Source organism: Nicotiana attenuata, unplaced genomic scaffold (assembly GCF_001879085.1).
Source record: "Nicotiana attenuata strain UT unplaced genomic scaffold, NIATTr2, whole genome shotgun sequence".
In the NCBI taxonomy this organism is placed as follows: Eukaryota; Viridiplantae; Streptophyta; class Magnoliopsida; order Solanales; family Solanaceae; genus Nicotiana; species Nicotiana attenuata.
The window spans coordinates 4352-28767 of record NW_017677474.1 but is presented as its reverse complement, the minus strand read 5'-3'; the positions used below and the strand labels follow the sequence as shown (position 1 = coordinate 28767).

The following is a 24416-nucleotide window of genomic DNA, read 5'->3' as shown; positions in this document are numbered from 1 at the left end:
ATTTCACTGTTTGTATGGATAAATTACACTTGAAAAATAAAATTATGTTATATCCATGCTATCCAAATATTTCATGCTTTATCATCAGAGAGCAAGGAACCCCAGCATCTGCAGCTTAAACACTGTTGATGCGCATTCAGGGAAAGATATAGGCAGCTTACGTTTTCCTTTTTATCTTTCCTTGGGCCGAGGGTTTTCCGGAAAATAACATTTCAAGGTAGGAGTAAGGTCTGCGTACACACTGCCCTCTCGAGACCCATTTCATGGGATTATACTAGGCTTCTCGTTGCTGTTGTATTTATGCTTTCGAAACATCACATGTGAAAATCACTTAGCATAGGGCCTCCCATGAAATGATCAATCCCCATTAGAATCAATCCTTAGCTGTCTTAAATCCATAGTACTCCTGGGATATAATAGCAAGCCCAACTAATTCCTCCTCACTCTGCCCATTGGTGATAAATGAAAATCTTGACTTTGCTCTTTACCATATCATGGGGGTTTACAGGAGATCTCAGAGGCTCGCTCGGAAAGACTGCTATACCATACCTTTTGACTTAACTCTATTCTAGTAGTCACTAGATTTACTATAGTAGTCTGTCTGGCTGCTCTTGCTGAAATCATTACTCTTAATTCTCCCGTGCTCTAGCAATTGCGCTCACTAGACCACTACCGTGTAGCTTGGTAGGGACAATCAATCCGTAGTGACGGGAATCTAGGAATGAATGGGTATCCCTTGCTCCAACCACGCCACAATCCAAATGGAGCTTTGGTTCTTTGGATTCAATATAAGTAATAAGACTATCCTCATATTACACAGCAGCTCAATGTAGTATGGTGAAGAGGTATAGGTTTAAGTCCAACTTTGCTAATGAAATTTCAAATACAACAATGGTACAGTTCCAGACAGTACAAAATTGAGATTCTTATTTAGATCCTTACTGAAAACAATTTTGTCGAATACACACAAGTCTTTCAGAAAGAGTTAAAACATTTGTCTTTGTGAATTAAAGGGCAAGATTTTATAACCATAGAATTGACTGCAGGGAAAAAGTAGACCACAAACCTTTGATGTCACATGCTGCAACTATTATCAACTAAATCCTAAATTGATTGAAAAAACAGATGGTACATAAGGTGTTGGCTATGTCACACCTTGCAAGTTACAAAGATAGTCAAAGCCTAAGTTGACAATTTATGCCCTATTCTACACTACTGCTTCCAAATTGTTAGTAGTCATGTGTAATTCTACCATCTGACAGACAACTAAAACTACACTAACTCTCTTTATACAACAATTTTTGGTTGGGGGAGAGAGACCATAAAATATCCACCAACTTCATGCCCCCTTTTCAAATTTCTCCTTCACAGCAAATTAGGGAAAACAGATGGCTTTCTCCAGATCAGTAATCCACCCTAATCCATTCGTACCGCCCTGGAAGCGGTAAATCGTTTACCACATCAAAGTTGTACCTATTGATGAAAAAACAAAATTTTCACATTAGTTCAACATACACGACAGTAAAATGTGTTTAAAGATGACAGTATCCGTGGAATTGAATACTACATACTTCTCCATGAAAAGGCGCTGTTGTTGCTGCTCGGCAAAGGTGAAAAATTCCTCCATTTCTTGAGCTGAAGGGATGTTTCTAAGGATAGAGTCCCTTGTTCTTTGAGCTGTTGTGTTTAAGTTTGTTCGCCTTGTTGCAGAACCAGGGTTGACCGTAGCATCGGCTTCCCTCACCAGGCTACAAGGTGTGCTTTCTCTAGTGCTTCTTTTAAAGAGAGAAAAAAGAACAAACACACAACAACTATCAGCTACAAAAACCAAAATCAGACATGCAATCAAAAGAAAGCATTTTCAGTTAGAGACAACATCAGATTTTGCTGGAACTACAATAGAGAAATCACTGTAAATTTGAGATGCAGTTACTTCAATCTTCTATTATCTATATTTTGGGTATAATAACTATCTAAACCATATATTTATCTACACCACCCCAACCCACCCACCCAAAAAAAAAGGGACAGTTAAGTGCTGAAAACAAAAAATTGGTAGTTTTCATGCAATATTAGCAAATATACACAGAGTGTGAAAAGGGATATCCTATTTTAACCTAGAATATAGCTGAGGATTTTGCCTTTGCTATCCAGATATTTGGGCCCATGACTAGGACATGTCATTGGAAAAAAAAACATGGTGCAAAAAAAGTTTTTATATTTTGCCATATTTACAATTAGATCCATGACAACCGAACCCAAATTTCTTCTTTCTTTTTTTCTTACCTCATTTTACTGACTAAGATGAACTAATGTTCCTTTATACCTCATTAGTACATCTGAATAAACAGATAGCTCTGTTATGACCAATTTACAGTGCTTAAGGAAATGATTCTAGCTAAAAAAAGTACTGAATATAGTCTGCAAAAATCTAGTCCAACCCTCATTTTTCACTTGCTACTACTTACTAAGTTTACTGTTGGAGAAAAGGGGATTCCATAAAAATGAGACATTTTGCTGCAGTTAAAGTATTAAACTATTTTTGCAATGTGTTGCTCTTTCTAACAGTAAATGATAGGTCCCTTGTTTTATGCAGTGGAACATGGTACTTCCAAAGGTTGTCTGCCCTAGGATACCAAATGGCAATTAGTTAATTCTTTTCATGTAGATCTAACAGCTCAAACACAATAATACACATAAAAAATCCCTCTAATTCAGAAGGTTCAAAAGATGACTAAATTTGTACTTAACAAAGAAGAAAAATAGATGACCAAAAAAGGTTTTAGCTTCATGAGTAACATAAAAGTACTATAGACCAAAAATTTCATCTTTTCCTTGACCAAAAGAGAGAAACCTAACAAAGCAACAATTTTTAATAAGTTTATGCGTTTATAACTTAACAAATGAAGAAAAAGAACATTTAGACAAACAGAAAAATAACTTCAACCATGAAAAATGCAGTGGAATATCAAAAGCATCATTCCTCTTCAAACTTTAACAAGATTCTTTTACAAAGAAACTAAAAAAGCATTAAAAAAAGTGGTACCCACGAATGCAACACCAAAAGAGGACACTAAAAGAAACTCTCTTTTTTTTTGTGAATGAGAAAGTCGCTCAAAGGGGCCTTTCAAACAAAAGTAACAAACTCTTTTACACCTTCAAAAATCTTTTTCCCCATAGTATTATAAAGAAATAATCTTTTTCCCTCTTTCCCGCCTTAAACCGCTAAAACATATTGATTGATTAAAAAAAAAATAGGGGCAAAGCACAATAAAAAACACATAAAGAACAAAATAGTTGAGTTTGATAAGCATGCAGACTAAAAGAGGAAGATTTATTATACCTATCTCTGGGTTCAAAATCAAGAGTATTCTCTCCAAATGAAATTTCATTCACATCCAAGAAACCATCTTTTTGTGTAATTGAAACAGACCCAACAGAGCCAGACACTAGAAACCTCGAATCAGATTTTGGGTTTTCCTCTGTGAGAAGGTTCTTAGTCTTTCTGGGGTCGGAGAGAGGGGTGGGTGGTTTCTCAAGGCGGCGGGAACGAAGCTGAAGGTAACAAGAGTCTGAAGCAGAAGCAGACGACGGCGGCGGCGGAGTGGAGGAAGAGTGGAGGCGCTGAAGGGCTAGGGTTCTTGCTCTGGTGCGAACACCGAGTGGAGTTGCCTGTGACACCTCCATCACTGCTACATCCCCTGTTATTTTAGCTTTTCTCATGTATTTTCCCATATTTTTCAGTGAAAAGAGAGAAGATTCTTGATTTTGAAAATGGGGGGAAATGAAGAGGTAGAAGGAGAAGAGGCGGGGAAGGGTTTGATTTGTAAAGGGAAGAGGAGAGGGAGGGAAAAGAAGAGAAAAAAGGGGGAGATGTGAGATGGGGTTGGGGTTTAGTTTTAGGTGAAGTTAGGGTTGAAACGGGATACTTATGAGTCAGGGTGGGACTCAACAGTAACGTTAACCACTTTCTTTTTCTTTTTCTTTTTCTTTTTCTTTTTTCCTTTTCACTTCTCTTTTTTACTTTTTTCTTTCTTTTAATTAGGGGTGTTCATGGTTCGATTTGGATCGGTTTTTCCTAAAAAGAAACCAAACCAAGTAAGTTGATTTTTCAAATTTTAGAACCAAACCAAACCAATTAAGTCGGTTTTTTCTCGATTCGGTTTATGTCGGGTTTTTCAATTTTTCAATTTTTTTCGGTTATTTGTCGGGCTTTTTAAAATATAAGATATACACTACCAAACACATATTCCGGAGACCACATTTTTAACGTAACACTATCAAATCAATTTTTCTTTGAGAAATCTATTATTTACCAAGATATATTGATGATAATTGAATCAAATAGGGATGAATAATTAAGGACTCAATTAAAAATATATTATTTTTAACATGAAATGGATTCTTACACTTAACAAAAGAAAACTATCAATCAAAATAGAATGTAAAGGTACAAAACTATACTAAAACTGCAAACTATTACAACATTTACCATTAAATTTTTGAAACTTTGTATAAAAATATACATATATATATATAGGTGTAATAATAAATTTGAAATAGCTACTCCTATAGTTGGTTTGGTTCGGGTTTTTTCGGTTTTTTCTGATTAAAACCAAGACCAAACCAAATTTGATCAGTTTTTAAAATTCAAAACCAAAACCAAACCAAATCAAAAAGTATCGGGTTTTTTTTGTCGGTTTGATTCGATTTTTCGGAATTTTATGAACACCCCTACTTTTAATCTACTATAAAAAAACTTAATTTTCAAGTCAAAACATAAGAAATTCTATTCTGCACTTGGATTGAGAAAAAATATGAATGTCGTACTATTTGGAAATACACACTTGATTTGAACCAATTATTATTACTAATACCAAAAAAAAAAAGGAAATGTACACTTCTCTATAATCTAATAGTACTCCCTAGATTTCAAAACTGAAGTGACGTGATTTGACAACAAGCGTCAAATATATATCTTTTCTGTTATCAAATTAATTTTTAAAACATCAAAGTTATGTAGTAATAAAAGTTGCAATTTGTTATTGTAAGATAATTATTAGAATATATAAAAGAAAGATATAGAAACAATAAATATTTGACTCTCCAAGTAGTGTGTATATATATAAAACTATATTAAGAGTACGAATGTCTTTAAGAGTATATTTTATATTGGACAGAATAGTAATTTTAGTTATTTTCTTAAGATGTAGGAATATGCATTAATTATTTTTTTAATATTTAGGGACAATCATTTAATTAATAGCCTAATATTTAGGACTTTGATATGGAAAATCATATGATTATCTTTTTGTTGTAAATATGTTTGCTTAAGAGTCCTTGACGAGCTTTTTTATTTGTTAAAAAGTTTTAGGTTTAGTATTGTTTATTTTCTTTTTCTTTTCCAGAACTCCTTTTCTTCGTATAATTTATGTAATTTGATTTGTACAATAAGCTACAATAATTTATAATAATCTGTTGGAAATAATTTATATAATATTTATTATTAATTAAAAAATAAATAAATTGTATTTTATTCTTGAAAATTTTTATTATTTTCTATCAACTTGTTAATCATGTTTGAGTCTTCTAAAATGAAAAAGGGAATAACTTTTTAAAAAAAATCAAAAAAATTCTTAAGTTTTGAAGGATTATATGTGACTGCTGAAATTGAAAAGAAGCATGATAACTTATGAATTTAAAGCGATTGAATTAGAAATAAAAATAAATTTTTAGTTGGATATATTGACTAATGATTGAGAACTTGCATGAAGATTCATTATTTTAGGAAAAATTAACTTTTATTTTATCACTTCCACATAATATTTTAATATAGTCATTAATATAGTATTTTTAAATTCCTTCTTATTGAGATAGTGTCCACGCGCAAAGCGTGTATCATAAGACTAGGTGTTTGTGTGTGTGTGTGTGTGTGTGTGTGTGTGTGTGTGTGTGTGTGTGTGTGTGTGCGCGCGCGCGCGTGTGTGTATTCAAATGTATCTGCAATATGCATTCATATATTTTTGCACTATAGATGACCCGCTATACTTTGTGTATTCAATGTATTTTTATGTATTTAACTGTATTCAATGTAATTATATAATTTTAATATATAAATCTATTTGTAAAGATAACACTAAAAAATATTTTTGTAAATATACCACTAAAAAAAGAAAGGATGTATTGAATCTTTGAAGACTGCTCTGTTTTTGGGGTATTTTTCGGTTGAGAATCTTTTCTATAACTGGAAATACAAATTTTGTGTATTATAATTGAGTTTGTTGAGTTATATTAGGAGTCTATCGTGTTAATTGATTCACTTACCGTTTTTAAACAGTTGAAGACATTTTTTTCGCAAATTTCGTTACTGTATTCACGAATACAGCTCGTAAATACAGTCGACTATATTCTCTGCTTAGCTGGACTCCCTTATTTTGCGCCGAATTTTGCTACTGTATTCATGAATACAGTAGCAAAAATACAACGAATACAGTCTATAACAACTGAAAATATAGCTATAGAAAGTAATTTAGTAAATGATAGCTATATCAAGCTAATAATCACTAAAAGACAGTGGTTTCTGAAAATTTCTCTTTCCTATTTACTCCTATATTACTGTTTGTAAGTAATCTTTATAGGAAATTTTACCTCCTATAGCAAAGCTTTACACCCTATTTAATATAAATAAAATTTTCTTTAATATATTATTTCCTATAGCTACCTTTTAGTTTTCATAGCAAAATATGTATTTATGGTTACTTCTTACCATTAAGCCATTAAACACTCTCTCTAATATTTTCTGTCATTCTTTATATAAAACTACCTCCTTATTAAACCCTAGCGTATGTTCTTTTCAAACTGATCAAACTAATTTGCTTCATTCTCGAATGGCAACTCTTGTTGATACGTTCCTCGCAGATCTGGACGAATTGTCCAATAATGTTCTTGACGAGGAGAATTTGGATGCTGAACAGGAGGTTGTTGGAGACTTGGCAGACAAACTAGATAATGTTTCCAAGCTGCAAAAATCACGTCGCTACATTGAACTACGATTCTCCTTTATCACGAACTCTGCAACTCTGGTGGCCGGTTGACAATTCCAATGGAAAAGTTATTCTTGTATTCAGATGTATTTATATGTATTCGATAAGGCATACACTGATTTTTATTTTGTACAGTGATGACTATTGTATTTGGATGTATTTATATGTATTTGAGTTCATACAACAGTATTTTTAAATACATTGTTAGTTCTAACTGTATTCATCTGTATTTTCAACCTAACTGTATCTATCTGTATTTAAAACAACAATACAATAAAATACAGTAAAATACTCTCAATACAAATAAAAAACCAATGAAATGTATTTACATTGTAGACAGTGACTTGTAGATGTATTTAGATTTTGTTAGAGAAACATAGCATGAAGGAAAGCATATATTAGGAACACAACATTATTTATGCTGTATTTTTTAAAATTCTACCATGAATACATTATACAACTCGCCAGAATACATATCCATATAGTTGGATGCACCAAATTGGTGAAGAGGTTGTAAGTATATACCACGAAAAAAGGATGAACTAAATCTCTGAATACTGCTCTGTTTTTGGGTGTTTTTCGTCTTAGAAATCTTTTCCTTAACTGGATTAATAATTTTGCGTGTTATAATTGAGTTTATTGAGTTATATTAGGAGTCTATCACGTTAATTGATCCATTCCGTTTTTAAACAGCTTGAGAGACCTATTTTTACGTTGTATTTATGAACACATCTCGCGAATACATATGAATACAGCGGATGATAGCTGGCATGCCCTATTATTTTGCCGAGTTTCGCTACTGTATTCGTCAATGCAGTAGCTTGAATACATCCAATACATTCCATAACAACTGAAAAGATAGCTATATGAAGTAATTAAGTAAATGGTAGCTATAACAGGTTAATAGCCACTAAACAATATTGGTTTCTCAAAGTTTCTCATCTTTATATATGCCAATTAAGGTGACCTGATGATGTAAATAATTTTTGTAGTAACGTATATAAATGCAAGTTCTTCTTCCAATTAGTACTTTATATTTAAGTTCGAACCCATTGCTTAACTAGCACATTGGTTCGGCATATTTCTTTTAAAATTTTCTATTACATTGGGGAGCAGATATAGGGGTGCTTATTGGGCGGATCAAACGGATAATTACACTTAACGGTTATCGGATTATAAATGAAGTAATTATCTATCCATCCAATAAGATAATGGGCGGATTGGTATCGGATTAATTATTCTCGGGTGGTTATCAGACGCCTTATCGACTAAACCAAATAATTTTTTTTGAACAATCATTCAATCAGTACCAAGACTACACATACTGTTATTACACATATTAAACAAATTTGTAAAACCAGAAAAGCACATTCGTTCAGTAATCAGTCAAACTTTCAAAAGGACATTCGTTCATAATCAATCAAAAGGAAAAAGTTTCAGCCTTCGCCCTCAAAGCTCTGACGCTTAACTTAGCTAGAAGCGGTAATTCGATTCTGTAATATGCAAATAGATAAAGGTACAACATGTGGAAAAAATCAATATTCATATAATACTGGGCAGTCACCTGTAATTGAATCAAGAAGTTGGAAAAATAATAGCAATATACAAATAACAATGGGAACGAAAGACAGATAAACAATAGTACTTTATATACATAAGGGTAAAAGTTTAAATATAAAAATTCTTAACGGGTTAACGGTTTACCCGATAAGAAAATTGAGTAATCCACCCCCAAACCGTTAAGCCGTTAATTATAAAATCTCGATCCATTCCCCATCCATTATCCCGATAATCCAATACCAATAAGCCAATAAGCCATCGGTTCGATTCGGTTAACGATTTCGGTTCGATTTTAAATAGCCCTAAGCAGAGAAGAGAAAGGACGAAGAACGATAGTGAGAATTGAACCACACTACTATGAACTAAACTCTCGTTACTCTCACCAATAGTACTAAATTGTAAGTCTTGGTTGTGAACTTCTGATGATTAGACATTTGACTGATTATTTAGATGGATTTTTATGTTAATCCTTTCCCCGGAATATATTGAAACCACATAAATTAATTTTTTTTATTTATTATTATTTTATATGACACTTTTTCCTTTAAGTTTCATTAAATTAAGAATGATAGTATTCTATATTAAGAAACAGTTCAACTTTAAACTTTTTATTTTACGTACTCTTAATAACATGTTTTCTCATCCCGAGTGAGAATCTGTTGGACCAAGTAAAGGTGAAGTTTTGAAGACTGACAAAGGAACTCAGACATGGACCAGGTCCATCTTGTGAAGCACGGTTATGATCAACTCAAACATGTGAGATGCACGTGAAGGAGATAAACCTAACATATCAGAAGTGTTATCTCCTGATCATGATCGAAAAGGTTGCATATTGGATAAGGAGAAAGACTCCTTACACAAAGAGAACATTGTTTAGGAAAAGGATAGAGTTAGAGTATGAGATCAACTAGAACTCTTCCACCATGGAAGAGTAGCGTCTGTATCCTAGTCAATCTCTAATTGCTAACTCCTTAAACATTAGTGTTGTTCTCTTTTACATGTAATGCACATAAGCAGAAGTTAAACGTGAATTGAGAGAAAAATAGCAAGGCAATTTTGCAAGCAATTTATGTGTGATTCAAGCGTGCAATCCTGAAGCTACTTGAACCAGATAGAAGAACCAGTTCCAAGTGTCTATCTTTTATTCTAGTTCAATTGTAGTAGGTGATTTTACATTGTACCTTTCAGCTTATCTAGAAGCAATTGTATTAGGTACTTAGAGTTTTCAAGTTAGAGTTAACTTGAAGTTGTCGCAGTAGTTGAGGCTGTGTGCCACAACGGGATTAGAGTTAATTCTAGGTTTACAAAAGAGTTTTTGTAAATGCAGTTTTTGGCTCAATAATTTTAGTGGAGAGTTTGGATAAATCCCACTGGAAGGTAGGTCGTGGTTTTTTCACCTATTAAGCCATGTGTTTTCCGCGTAAAATCTATGTGTTCTTTATTTTCTGTAGCTATTATTCCGTGACAGTAGTACTTAGAACACATAGAAGAACCAGGCCTTTCTATAATCAAGTTAAGCGAAAATTGGGTACCACACAAATCACCCCCCCCCCCTCTTGTGTGGTATTGTTGTATAAAACATCAATTGTATCAAAGCAGGTTATCCTTGAAGAGGCTAACACCTCAGGAACAGATCAAGATGAGTGCACCACCTGGAAACTGAGAAGGACAATCCACTGCTAGGCCTCCACTTTCTAGTGGCCAGTACTATTCCTGGTGGAAGAACAGGATGAGAGACTACATCATAGGAGAAGACTATGAACTTTGGGATATTGTTACTGATGGTCCCCTGGCTACTACAAAGAAGAATGCTGAAGGAGTGGACATGCCAAAGACGAGAGCCGACTGTACTGCTGAAGATTTGAAGAAATGTGAAAAGAATGCCAAGGCCAAGAAATGGCTTGTGTGTGGACTAGGTCCAGACGAGTAAAGCAGAATTCAAAGCTGTACTACTGCCAAGGAGATCTGGGACACTCTACAAGTGGCCCATGAAGGAACTCCTCAAGTAAAGAGATCAAAAGGAACACGGCTATTCTCAATATGAGAACTTCACCATGAAGGAAGGAGAAACCATCCAAGAAATTTACATAAGGTTCATAACACTAACAGATGAACTTAAGTCTCTTGGAAGAATTATCCTTGAAGAAGACAAGGTTGACAAATTCTTGACAAGGGTCTTACCAGTAACTTGGGAAAGCAAAATCACTGCTATTCAGGAATCAAAGAACATTGCTACTCTCAAGTTAGATGAGCTGATTGGAAATCTCACTGCCTATGAACTGAGAAGGCAGACCATGAAGATGGTGCACCCAAGAAGGAAAGAAGCTTGGCTCTTAGAATAGCTAAAGGTGCAGACTTAGAGGATGATGAAATGGCAATGATCACAAGGGATTTCAAGAAGTACCTAATGAGAGGAAAGGGTTCTTCAAGAGGTGCAACCTTCAACAAACCAAGGGCTCCTAATAAACAGAACAACAAGGGATGTTACAAATGTGGTAAGACTGACCACATGATCAAGAATTGCCCTCTGTAGAAAATGGAATGGAAGAAAGAAAGGGCTGAATGAAGAAACAGGAAGAAGGAACAGGTTCAACCCAAGAAGAACAAAGGATCAACAAAGGCTATGGTTGCTACTTGGGGAGAAAGCTCAGATGAAGATTCAGAAGATGAAGCTGGAGATGAACAAGCACTTATGGCCATTTGAGAATCAGACGATGAACAAGAGGTAAGTGTGACTCATCTCAAAGACAAGATTAAATTTTTGTCTAAAGAAAAGCTATATGAATTACTGCTAGACTTCATTGATGAGTCTGAGGTCATAAACAATGAGAAGGAACAGCTGTCTAGGGAGTGTGTGATCCTAAAAGCTAAGTGGAAAAATTTGGAACTCAGGGCTAGTGAAAGTGATAGTAAAAATACTGAGTTGGAGAACCAGGTTCTTGAACTTGATACCACTGTCTTAGAACTTAGATCTGAAAATGTAAAACTGAAATTAGGAACAGGTAAAAAGAAAGCTAATCACACACACCTCACCTTAGAAGAAAATTTAGGAAAAATGAAGGATGAGTTGTACAAAAAGGATGAGCAGGTAAGAGTCCTAAAATAAGATCTAGGAAAGGTTAAGCGTGAACTAGACAGAACTTGCAAATGGAATAAGTCCTCTAGTGCACTATCTTGGCTACAAGAACATCACAGTAGCAATAAGAGAGGACTTGGTTATGGGACCCCTGTACCTAAGTGGGATCCCAAAAGTAAGTATATCACACTTCCTGAGAACAAAATCTGCACACACTGTGGTAAGACTGGTCACTTTGAAAGTGAATGTAATGCAAAAGAAAAGGCCAGTCAAAAGAACAAATCCTTTGCTCAAAGGAAAAATAGGCTGTCTGGATGGGCTAAAAAGAATTTAATTCACCTTTTTGCCTATAGAAAGGGACCCATACTAGTTTGGGTTCCTAAGACTAACCCCTGATTTCTTTTTGCAGGTCCAAGTGAAGGGAAGTAGCCAAATATGGTACATGGATAGTGGCTGCTCAAAACATATGACTGGAAGTAAGAACCAGTTCCTTTCACGACCTAAAAGGAAGTAATGTCTCCTTTTGAAATGGGAAGAAAGGTGAGATCATTGGGGTTGGAAAGGTAGGTAAGACAGACTCACATTCCATTGAGAATGTCTAATTGATAGATAGCTTGAAATATAGCCTAATCAGTGTATCACAACTGTGTGACAGAGGTAACCTGGTAGCATTCACCTCTACCAAATGTTTTGTGATTAATCTTACCACTGACAAGATTGTTTTACAGGACCTCCTTGAAGGCGTAAGGAAGAGCCTATTCATGTGCAATTGATTCTCGAACGAAGCGAAGAATGACAGCGGCTCTCTCTTCCCAGTAGCAGGCGAGGCAAAAAAGACCGCTAATGCCCCTTGCATTTCCCTCTTGACCTGGAAAGGCTTGACTGAATGGATTGAATGGACTGCTATCGTGCTACTGGCTTGAGACTTCCTGTTCTATTGGAAGAGAGATGAGATTCCTTCGGGACAGACTCCATTCCGAATGCCAATAAGACCACTTCCTCAATCCTGAGCATCATTTAACTCAAGAGCCTTGCGGCACTCCCACTTCTACTGGATCGAAAAACATTTAACAATATGCATTGTAGATCTGTCCACTCTTTCAGAAAACGAACTCACTTGCTTGAGTGTGTTGGACAATGATCCCCTCCTATGGCACAAAAGACTTGGTCATGCAAGTATAAATCAACTCAACAAATTAGTCTCCAAGGACCTGGTGATAGGGTTACCTAACATCAAGTTCAAGGAAGACAAAGTTTGTGAGGCTTGTGCAAGGGGGAAGCAGGTAAGATCCTCTTTAAAAACAAGAAAGTGGTAAGCACGACCAGGATGATGGAACTGGTTCATATGGATCTCTGTGGTCCAATGAGAACATTGAGCAGAGGTGGTAAGAAATATGTGATGGTACTTGTTGATGATTACTCTAGGTTTACTTGGGTATTGTTTTTAACATCTAAGGATGAAGCATTTGACATGTTTACTGCCTTTGTTAGAAAAACTCAGAAACAACTAAGTAATCAACTTGCATCAATGAGGTCTGATCATGGAACTGAATTTGAAAATGCTAAGTTTGCCAAATTTTGTGATGAGCATCATATAGATCATAATTTCTCCGCCCCTAGGACTCCTCAACAAAATGGAGTAGTTGAAAGAAAGAATAGGACTCTTGAAGATATAGCTAGGACTATGCTTCTTTCTAGTAAACTGCCCCATAGCTTCTGGGCAGAGGCTGTAAATACTGCATGTTACATCATTAATAGGTGCATGACTAGACCTCTTGTAGAGAAGACTCCCTATGAGTTACTTAAAGGGAGAAAACCAAATATATCCCATCTTAGGGCATTTGGATGCAAGTGCTTTGTGCACAATAATGGAAAGGACTCCCTAGGTAAGTTTGATCCCAGAAGTGATGAGGGAGTATTCTTGGGATATTCTTCACATAGCAAAGCTTATAAAGTGTACAACAAAAGAACTTTGTGTGTAGAAGAAAGTGTACATATAGTTTTTGATGAAACTAACATTCTTTCTGAGAGACAGGAACATGAAGATGAAGCTATTGGGCTGGTAAAAGAATTGAGTGAAGCTGCACCAAAAGAAGGAACAGGTTCTTCCATCCAGGGCAACCTGACAGGGAGAACTGAACAAAGAAGAAGTGAATCAAATTTCCAAATGGAACCTGTCCATGAGCCTGTTCCTCAGCAACAGAACATGGGAGAAACTCCAAACAGAAATCAGTTGGTTGTGAAGCCTTACATGTATCAAAGTTCTCATCCCATTGAGAACATCCTTACTGACCCAACTTCTGGAGTTAAAACCAGATCTCAATTAAAGAATCTGTGTGCTTTTGATGCATTCTTATCTCTTATTGAACCTAAAAATGTTGTTGAAGCTTTGCAGGATGCAGACTGGGTGAATGCAATGCAAGATGAACTCAATCAGTTTGAAAGAAGTCAAGTGTGGCATCTGGTCACAAGACCCAAGGACAGATCAGTCATTGGCACTAAATGGGTTTTCAAAAACAAACTTGATGAAGATGGAACGGTTACAAGGAACAAGGCAAGATTGGTGGTCCAAGGTTATAGCCAAGAGGAAGGCATATATTATGATGAGACCTTTGCTCCAATTTCAAGACCGGAGGCAATAAGACTCCTTATAGCCTTTGCAGCACACATGGAATTTACACTTCACCAAATGGATGTGAAGAGTGCCTTCCTAAATGGCTACTTAAGGGAAGAAGTCTTTGTCAAACAACCTCCAGGGTTTGAAAGTAAGGAGTGTCCAGATCATGTATACAAACTGGACAAGGCCCTATATGGACTGAAGCAGGCTCCTAGAGCATGGTATGAACGCCTATCCAAATTCTTGCTTGAACATGGATACGAAAGAGGTAAGATTGACAGCACTCTATTCTTGAGGGAAAAATGTAAGGATCTACTAGTAGTACAAATATATGTCGATAAAATAATTTTTGGGGCAACCACTGAAAAACTGAGTAAGGAATTTGCTAAATTAATGGGGAGTGAGTTTGAGATGAGTATGATGGGTGAACTTAACTTCTTCTTAGGTTTATAGATCAAACAAAACCCAAATGGAATCATGATCCATCAGCAAAAATATGCAAAAGAGTTGATTAAGAAGTTTAAAATGGATGAATCAAAATAAATAGACACACCCATTGCAACAGCTACTAAATTAGACTTAAATGAACCTGGTTCATCTGTTGATCAGAAGTTGTATAGGGGTATGATTGGTTCACTTCTGTATCTTACTGCTGGCAGACCTGACATTGTTTTCAGTGTAGGGCTTTGTGCTCGTTTTCAGGCAAATCCTATGGAATCCCACTTGACTGCTATCAAGAGGATACTGAGATATTTGAAAGGTACTACTGACCTTTGCCTTTGGTCCCTAAAGTTAGTAACTTTAATCTAGTAGGATATGCTGATGCTGACTATGTAGGTTTTCTTGTGGATAGGAAAAGCACCTCAAGTATAGCTCATTTTCTTGGTTCATATCTGGTATCATGGGCCACTAAAAAGCAGAATTCAATGGCTTTATCCACTTATGAGGCTGAGTATGTTGTTGCTGACTCTTGTTTTGCTCAACTGCTGTGGATCAAACAGCAGCTGATGGATTTTGGCATTGAAGTTGGTTGCATCCCTATATTTTGTGATGACACTTGTGCTATTAGTATGACCAAAAACCCAGTTCATCATAAGAGGACTAAGCACATAGATGTTAGGCATCACTTCTTAAGGGACAACTATGAGAAAGGATTAATTACTATAGAATTCTGTGCTACTGATAAATAAATTGCTGACATCTTTACTAAAGCACTGAGTAGAGAAAGCTTTAAAAGGAATAGATTAGAATTAGGGATGATTAAGATCACCTAAATGGGACCATCTCAGGATGGACAATGAAAAAAAATTATTTTTGGCTCGGAAATCTGGAACTTGTGTAAATATCTAGATTAATTTTTACTCAGTTTCATACTATAAATAGTATACTCCTGTGACATGTGTTGATATGACTCACTGATTACTGCCAACTCTACACTACTATAAAGTAGGAAGAGAGGGTCGCAATAGCTTTTACCCGATATGAGGGTCGGGATCGAATTCCTCAAAGAGCTAGAAATTGGAGCTGGGTATCTATCTAGACTAGAGTCGTGTAATTGTTCTAAATGTCACTTCTAACATGTTTGGGTTTTTCAATTATAAACTACTATTATCAAACTACTAATTGAAACTAGATTATGCTACGAGATAATTGCTAAAGTTGTATCTAATGGGAAGAAGGGCACTAGGGTCGTGACATCACCTAGGTGGCTAATTGACGGGTAGATGTTACTAAGGTTCGGTTGACATAATTGGGGCTTATGCTATAACCGTTGCACAATTTTACCCACTCTCACACCTCTCGGTAGAGAGAGTGATTTTGCCCACTTGACTCTCTCGAGACCAACTGGGTAGGAAAATTAGACCAAGCAACTAGGGTTCAAGTAGGGTGATTACTCTCTCGAGATTTAACCCGTTAATTGGGACTATCATTTCTCATGAGTCCATCCCAATTCCTTGTTGGGTCAATTTTGGAGACTTAGACTCTCTTTCTCAAGAAGAGTCAAATCCCCAAAGCACAAATCAGTATTTGCAACCACCAATTTATAGATTAAAACATAAAATCAACCCAAATAACAAACACCCATAGTCAATCTAACCCTAGATGGAAACACTCATCAATTACCCATATTAGGGTTGACCCACAACCCTAGCTAATGGGTTTAGCTACACATTCTTGAAAGAGAAATTGAAGAAATAGTTGAAGAACAAGACATAATAACTAAATACTAAATAAAATTGCAAGAATCTATCGTTGATTTGAAGCTAAGATGCCAAAAAGGGCTACAAAAGTTGTTCTCACGAGCGCAGCTGTGTTCTGAAGATAACAGATGACTTAAAAAAGGTAAAATATTCTATTTATACTAAGCTGGAAAAACTGGACAAAAATGCCCCTGCGGGGTAAGTGCGGGCCGCACAAAATGGACCGCGACCGCACAAGGCTCTTGAAATTCAAAATTTAGCTCTCTGAAGTTGGGCTCCGCGGACCGCGTAAAATGGACCGCGACCGCGGAGGAAGCTGGCGCGGTCCGCGCAAAGACGAATGCGGACCGCATGGGTGTGGACTCTGAAAACTTCAACTCTCTGAATCTCTATTCCGCGGACCGCGAGATATGTACCGCGGCCGCATTGCCCTTAAGCCCAGTTTGCCAACTCTCTGAATCTCCTAGTGTGGCCGCATGCCAATTTGCGCGGTCCGCACTAGGCCTTCTTCCCTTAGATGTCTTGGTCTTTGATACTTGAACAGGTTTCACTCCTTTTTGAGCCGATCTTTGACATTTCGTCACTTTGTCGATCAAACCTGCAAACAAGCACAACCTGTGAGCCTTTTGGGACTATTTTGTACAAATACATGATATGAGCATAGGCAAGTAGGGGCATAAAACATGTTAAAATCCTAACTTATCAACTCCCCCAAACTTAAACCTTTGCTTGTCCTCAAGCAAACAAATTAAGACCACCCCTTAAAGGAAAATCCAAGTAATTCCAGCTGACCTAAAGTAACCTCAACAAGCATCAATTGGGACTAACAATTGCCCTCAATACAAATAGATCATTAGTAACATTTAAACCTTGAAAACTATGAATCAAGTGTGACACAAGAGCATCAAGAATTGACTCATTACATCAAAGAACTCTCTCAATTACTTTGGTCGCTGTGGAACCCAAACTCATACATCCTCAACTCTCCCTAAGAAAACCTCACCTTTTAGAGTATAAGCACACAAACCGAGGTTAATGGGAGTTCACTCGTCTCTCTCAAGGAAAGGTCACAAGTCCGGCTCTAAGTACCATATGCTTGACCCTCATGTAAGTATCCACTAATGCGAGCATCATCCGACTCAAGATCATATAGGGCTTTTGTGGAGTCAATGTGAAGGCTTTTGGTTAAGGGTAGGAAAATTTGTTCGGTCTATGTGGGTTCCATCTTCCCTAAAGCACTTCTTTTGATTCATTTTTGCACAATTCTTTTGACTCTTTTGAGTATTTCACTTCCTTTCAAGGGGTTAGAGAGACGCATTGTCACTCTTTCTTATGCAATTCAAAACATTTCTCCTTTTTCTACTTTTTCCACACCTTTTTCACTTTTGTTTTTCCTTGAATCCCTTTTTATTCTTGTTCACTTGGGCTTTCTTCTTGTTTTTTTCTTTTCTTTCTTTTTCATTGCCTTTCCTTTTCTTCATTTTTGTGCCTCATACCACTTTGTTGTTATCCTCATCTCTCCCCCAAACTTATGCTTTTGCCATGTGCTCAAGGAAAGATCGGGTGCCAAGAGAGGGTATCTTTTAGAACGGGTATAGGCTTGTAACATGGTTCTTGAAAGAAAAAGGTCTAAGGCTCAAAAGGGTTAACTAAGGATCATATCATTGGTAGGCTATGGAATTTGTTCAACTATCATTTGGATCAAGGAGAGCCTATAATCACTTCTCAAGTCGAATTTCACTCAAAATTTCGCCTCAACAAACATTCAGGGCGAGTTCTAGACCATTGGCTCGGGACTTGGATTCAAAATTTGATTTCTCACCGCACACACTCAAGGATTGCTAAAGACTTAGAGTCGAGGGCCCACAACAACCTTAGACACGATTGAGCACACAATAGTCTCGAAAGACCACATGATGTTTGTTTGGTCAACACAAGAGTCTCAAGGTCACTACTTTCACCATCCTAAACACAACCACTTGTCTTTGACCATGGGATCAAAGGCAAATGTGCTAGGCCCAAGTGAAGCTTTGCTTGAGGTACCCTTAACTACAACTACCAAAAACAAAAACAAAAACGGACTCAAACCCTTAAGAAGGTTTTCACGCCATCTATCATTGGAAAGAGCCACTCGGTTCACACAAAACTCCACATTTGGAAAGAACCGTGGCATTAAGAAAACCAAAGGCTTATTAAAAACATCCAAAATAAAACAAAAGGCTACGAGCCTATATAAGAAGCTAAAAATGAAATTTTTTTGCGAAAATAGAAAATAGAATGAATATTTACAATAGGGTATTAGAATATACAATGGGGGATGAATATATACAATAATGTAACTTTATATACAGACCAAAAGAAAGATCAAAAGTACGATAAAAGTAACTAATTGCAAGATTATATACAGACCAAGTGAAAATCAAAGAAAGCATAAACTAAGTCAATCTATATATACCATCATCCATGGATAAAAGTAGGGCACACCCTCTCAAATAAAAGCTGGCATTGTCCCAATGCCAACTAAAGCAAAAATAAGCACCAAAAAGTAGTGAAAGGACATGAAGACTCCCTAAGCCTCGTCCGTCTGCATAGGAACATGAGTGGTCCCCGGGTCCTCGGTATGCTCGGGAACCTCAGAATGGTTCCCGGTCTCCTACTGCTCAACTGCTGGGACCTGGGACTGGACCTGGACTGGCTTTGGATTTGGTACATCCTGTGGCTGACTGGAGGAAGCCTCCGGAGGGTCTGCCAACAGGATAACGGCATCATCTGCTCTCGGGATAATCCTCTTCCTCTTAAGAGGCCTCTGTGACTGCTCCGGAACTGTGGCTGCTGCTGGGACTGCTGCTGAAGCTGGGTCCTCAAATAATAAATCTAAAGGCAGCTGATCTGCCTTCAGTCTCTCTACATCCGCTCTGAGCTCCTTTACGGACTCCCTGGAAGTCCGTGTCTTGCACAGCTTCTTGTGCTCCTTGACAAGCTCTTTGAGAGCCTTTCCATGTGATGCCACTGCCTTCACCAACTCGGCCTGGGTGCTGAGGATCTTCTCCTGGTTATCAAGCAACTTCTTCAAAGCATCCTCTATAGACTGTGGGACCCGAACTAGCGGAGGAGCCGACTGAGCTGCAATGGTGGAGGTCAAAGTGGACAACTTGGATGAAGCAGTATACATCCAGTTGTTCAGGCTCTGAAGTGTCTGGTGCAGTCTGTGGGCAGTGATAGGATGGGCCCGGGAAGATGGAATCTCTGGGCCAGCTGAGGTGGAAGGACCAGGAGGCAAATCTGCAGTAGTGGATGGTCCGGGAGGCATAACAGCAGCTGTGGAGGCAGGCTCAATGGAGGCCTCTACCTCAACTGGCTCTTCAGACTGGCCAGTTGGGGCAGAAGTCGGGGCTTGTAGTTCTTGTCCTTGGGGTTGTCTGGCCCCCTCAAATTGTACCAGGAGAATGGAGCAACCGATTTGGCCTTGACATCATACGGCTTCTTTTCCACCTCCAAGCCACGGAAATACATAGAGAGAGTGTTGGGGAAAGGGTAGTTCTGGTTAGCTTCCGCACCCACAAGAGAGATGATGCGGGACATCACATTCCCCACGTTGATGGGGTAACCCGCCATGATTGATGCAACCAAAACAGCCCGGGAGATAGGAAGAGTCTGGTCATGTGTGGTAGGGTCTCGCCTGCTGCAAACGAAAGTCTCCCAACCCTTAGCTTCGAAGTTCAGGGTCCCCCTCAGAATTTTTACCCCCGCAGTCAACCACTCAGGAACGGTACTTGAGATTGCCAAGTATTGTGCTAACCATGGACGGACCCCCTCACCCATCTCTAACTTTGCCAAATATAGAGTCTCGTCCTCTTCATTGAAGCCCAGATATTCATTCAGATATTGCCCGTCGAACAACACCTTTTTGTTTCGAACCTTGGTCACCTTAGAATCCTTGACGATGTGGGCCACATTACAATAGAATTCCCTGACCATATGTTCATTTGCCTCAATACACTCCTCCATGAAAAACTCCCAACCCACTCTAGTTCTAAACTCCCTTTGCACGTTCGGGTTGTGGGGAAGTAGATCTTTGTCAATAAAGCTCCTCTCCGGTATCAAATGTCTCACCGGACACCACTCCCTAAACTTATGATATGCAACTTGGCTCACAAATCTATCCTCCCACTCCTCAGGTTTTCTAGTTCTAGCAACGCCTCCGACTTGAGGCTCACCACCCTCAGCACCCTGTACCTCCTCCTCATTTCTGCCTGCACTCTACCCAGATAATGAAGCTGTGGGGGAGGTGGAGTCGTCTCCACTACCTGCTTTCGACCCCTCAGATGAGTCAGAAACTATATTTACTGGCCTCTTGACAGTGGGTGATGCTGGAGGAGTATCAGTCAGTTGGAAGTGGGTGGTGATGTGAGTTGGGACTTAGTCTGAGGAGATGTCCTGGGATGGCATATACTCACTCCCCGAGGAATGAGAAGCAGCTCTATCTGCAGCTTTTATCAATTTCTGAGTCTTTTTGATGTTTTCCCGAGCTTGGGGAGTGAGTTTTACCACTCTCTTTCCTTTGCCCCCTCGGGAGGAACCACCTCTCCCGGGTTGTTGTGATCCTTTGACACCTCTTTGTTTAACCATTGTCTGCAAGCACACACATCTAACATTGTTAGTCTAAGCACAGGTAGTGAAACAGATGCAGAATGAATTGCAGAACAGAAGCCAGACAGTTGCAGAAACAGTTGCAGTAACTGGCCAGTGCGGGCCGCACAAAATTGACGTGCGGCCTCACAGGGGCCACCGCGGACCGCACAATATTGACCGCGGTTCGCACAAGTCAAAGTCCCTCCACACATGCTCTCTGAATCTACCCACCGCGGACTGCACAAAGTGGTATCGCGGCCGCGGTGGGTCAGCACGGACCGCTCAAAGTGCAATACGGCCACGCTGGGCACAAGTCAACCTTCAGAACATAAGCACCGCGGACCGCACAAATGTGACCACGGTCCGCGAAGGGTGCTAAGTTAGGGCACTGACTTAGGGTTTCTAATTTTTGAAATTTTGTTCAAGTTTTCACCCTACTGTGTCCCTACTCGATTTACCCAGTTAATAAAACTCTTCAGGCCCACAAGAAATTAACAAATGTACAAACCTACACTAACAATCAAAGAAAAATGGTAAAAAGGAAGAAGCTATGAGCTGAAATAAACAAAAACTAAAATTAAGCATAAAGATATGATTGAGATGTTACCAGATGAGTATATGCAATGGAAGTAGTCACTCTAAGCAAGAGTTACAGTCAAAGAAAAACGAGGATGAACAGTAAAAAGGGCCCTGAGAGTTTAGGGTTCGAAAAGGGTAAAAGGAGACCCTTGAGGTCTATTTATAGAAAAAATAGTGGGACCCAGCCTTACCTACCAGCGCGGCCGCACAAAACGGACCGCGGACCGCGCTGGGTTTGTTTCATTGAAGCTTGAGAAGGCAACCTCCGCGGTCCGCACAAAAGTGACCGCAGCCGCGGAGGTCCACCACGGTCTGCACAAAATGGAATGCGGCCGCAGTGGAAAACTTCAGAGAGTCATCATTTCTGGCTCACCCCAGTGCGGACCGCACAAAATGGCCGTGCGGCCGCACTGGAAACTTTAGAGTCCTGACATTGTTTTTGCACTTATGCCCTGCACTGCATCAACTCAATCCCTGCAACATCTCACAACCAATTAGCTCAAAAATCAATCCTAACTACCAAGAAAATCACAGAAAATAAAAAGAAAAAAAGACATGCGTTGCCTCCCAAGAAGCGCCTGATTTAACGTCGCAGCACGACGCGGGTTACCATCACATCATTTCAAATGAACAACAGCCACTACATGGCTATCATCAAACTTCCCAAGATAATGCTTCACACGGTGCCCATTCACTCTAAAGACTTCACCACTTTTGTTCTTCAAATCTAGAGCACCAAATGGGGTCACACACACAACTTCAAATGGCCCACTCCACTTTGATTTCAGCTTTCCGGGAAACAACCTTAGACGGGAGTTGAACAAGAGGACCAAATCACCAACTTTGAACTCCTTTCCACGAGCATATTTGTCATGTAGATTCATCTTGTCCTTATACAAGGACGAACTCGAGTATGCATGGAACCGGAATTCGTCAAGTTCATTTAGTTGCTCAACACGAAGATTGGCCGCAACATCCCACTCAAGATTAAGCTTCCTCAAGGCCCATATAGCTTTATGCTCCAATTCCACTGGTAGGTGACATGTTTTCCCAAACACCAACCGGTACGGGGACATACCAATTGGGGTCTTGTACGCGGTCCGGTAGGCCCATAGAGCATCATCTAACTTTTTGGACCAATTGGTCCTATTTGCATTGATAGTTTTGGACAGGATGCTCTTGATTTCTCTATTTGATACTTCAACTTGGGCACTTGATTGTGGATGGTAAGGTGTAGAGACTTTATGGTTGACACCATACTTGGAGAGTAAGGTATCAAAAGCCCTATTACAAAAGTGCGATCCTCCATCACTAATGATTGCCCGGGGTGTACCAAACCTTGCGAAGATACTCTTTTTAAGAAATGCCACTACACTCCTAGCTTCATTATTAGGCAAGGCCACGGACTCAACCCATTTTGACACGTAATCCACTGCTACTAGAATGTAAGTGTTCCCACACGAGCTAACAAACGGACCCATAAAATCAATACCCCAAACATCGAAGACATCAACTTCCAGAATTGTGTTAAGAGGCATCTCGTCTTTCTTGGAAATCCCTCCCGCTCGTTGGCATTGATCACATCTCTTTACCAAATCACTAGCATCCTTGAACAAAGTCGGCCAATAGAAACCGCAACTCAAAACCTTCGAAGCCGTCCTCACCCCTCCATGATGGCCACCATAGGGGGAGGAGTGACAAGCCTCCAAAATACTCAATTGTTCACATTCCGGGACACACCTTCTAATCACACCATCCGTGCAAATCTTAAACAAGTACGGATCATCCCAATAAAAATCCAAACTATCCCGTTTGAGTTTCTTCCTTTGGTTGGAAGTAGAGCTCACATGGGACAATTCCAGTCACAATGAAATTGGCAATGTCTGCGAACCATGGCATGTCACACATTGACACCGAAAGAAGTTGCTCGTCGGGGAATGTATCATTTATCTCAAGGCCGTCACATGGCCTCCCTTCTTCCTCCAAGCGGGACAGATGGTCCGCAACTTGGTTCTCACTTCCCTTCCGGTCCACTATTTCTAAGTCAAATTCCTGAAGAAGTAACACCCATCTCATCAATCTTGCCTTTGGAATCCTTCTTGGTCATCAAATACCTAAGGGCGGCATGGTCCGTGTGCACAATCACCTTGCCCCCATAAGATATGGCCTAAATTTCTCCATGGCAAATACAATGGCCAATAACTCCTTCTCCGTCACTGTGTAATTCCGTTGAGCTTCATTCATAGTCTTACTTGCATAATACACGGGATGGAACATTTTGTTAACCCGTTGACCCAACACCACCCCCACCGCAACGTCACTTGCATCACACATTAGTTCAAAGGGCAAACTCCAATTAGGTGCGGTAATGATAGGGGTAGTGGTTAACTTGTGCTTTAAAAGTTCAAAGGCCTCCATGCATTTTTCATCAAAAACAAATTTAGCATCTTTCTCTAGCAACTTGCAAAGGGGATTCACAACCTTCGAGAAATCTTTGATAAACCGCCGGTAGAACCGGCGTGCCCAAGGAAACTCCTCACCCCTTGGACAGAAGTGGGAGGCGGGAGCCTTGAGATCACCTCGATCTTAGCCTTGTCTACCTCAATCCCATGCTTAGAAATCTTGTGACCCAACACCATAAAATGGCATTTTTCCCAATTGAGAATGAGATTAGTTTCTTCACATCGGGCCAAGACTCTATCCAAGTT

General features: G+C 38.8%; 1 protein-coding gene across 2 annotated transcripts; it reads right to left on the bottom strand.

The window, feature by feature from the left end:
* Positions 1 to 1009: 1009 nt before the first annotated feature.
* Positions 1010 to 3906, bottom strand: LOC109221420 (cyclin-dependent kinase inhibitor 3-like). Of its 2 annotated transcripts, none has more exons than XM_019385909.1 (3): positions 3344 to 3906; positions 1572 to 1775; positions 1010 to 1473 (listed from the first exon to the last, which is right to left on the bottom strand). In XM_019385909.1, exons 1-3 carry the CDS (start codon positions 3733 to 3735, stop codon positions 1404 to 1406), a joined length of 666 nt encoding a protein of 221 aa, XP_019241454.1. In that variant the 5' UTR covers positions 3736 to 3906; the 3' UTR covers positions 1010 to 1403. The 2 variants fall into 2 exon arrangements, with proteins under 2 accessions (XP_019241454.1, XP_019241455.1); XM_019385910.1 differs by having other exon boundaries at positions 1572 to 1772.
* Positions 3907 to 24416: the final 20510 nt, after the last annotated feature.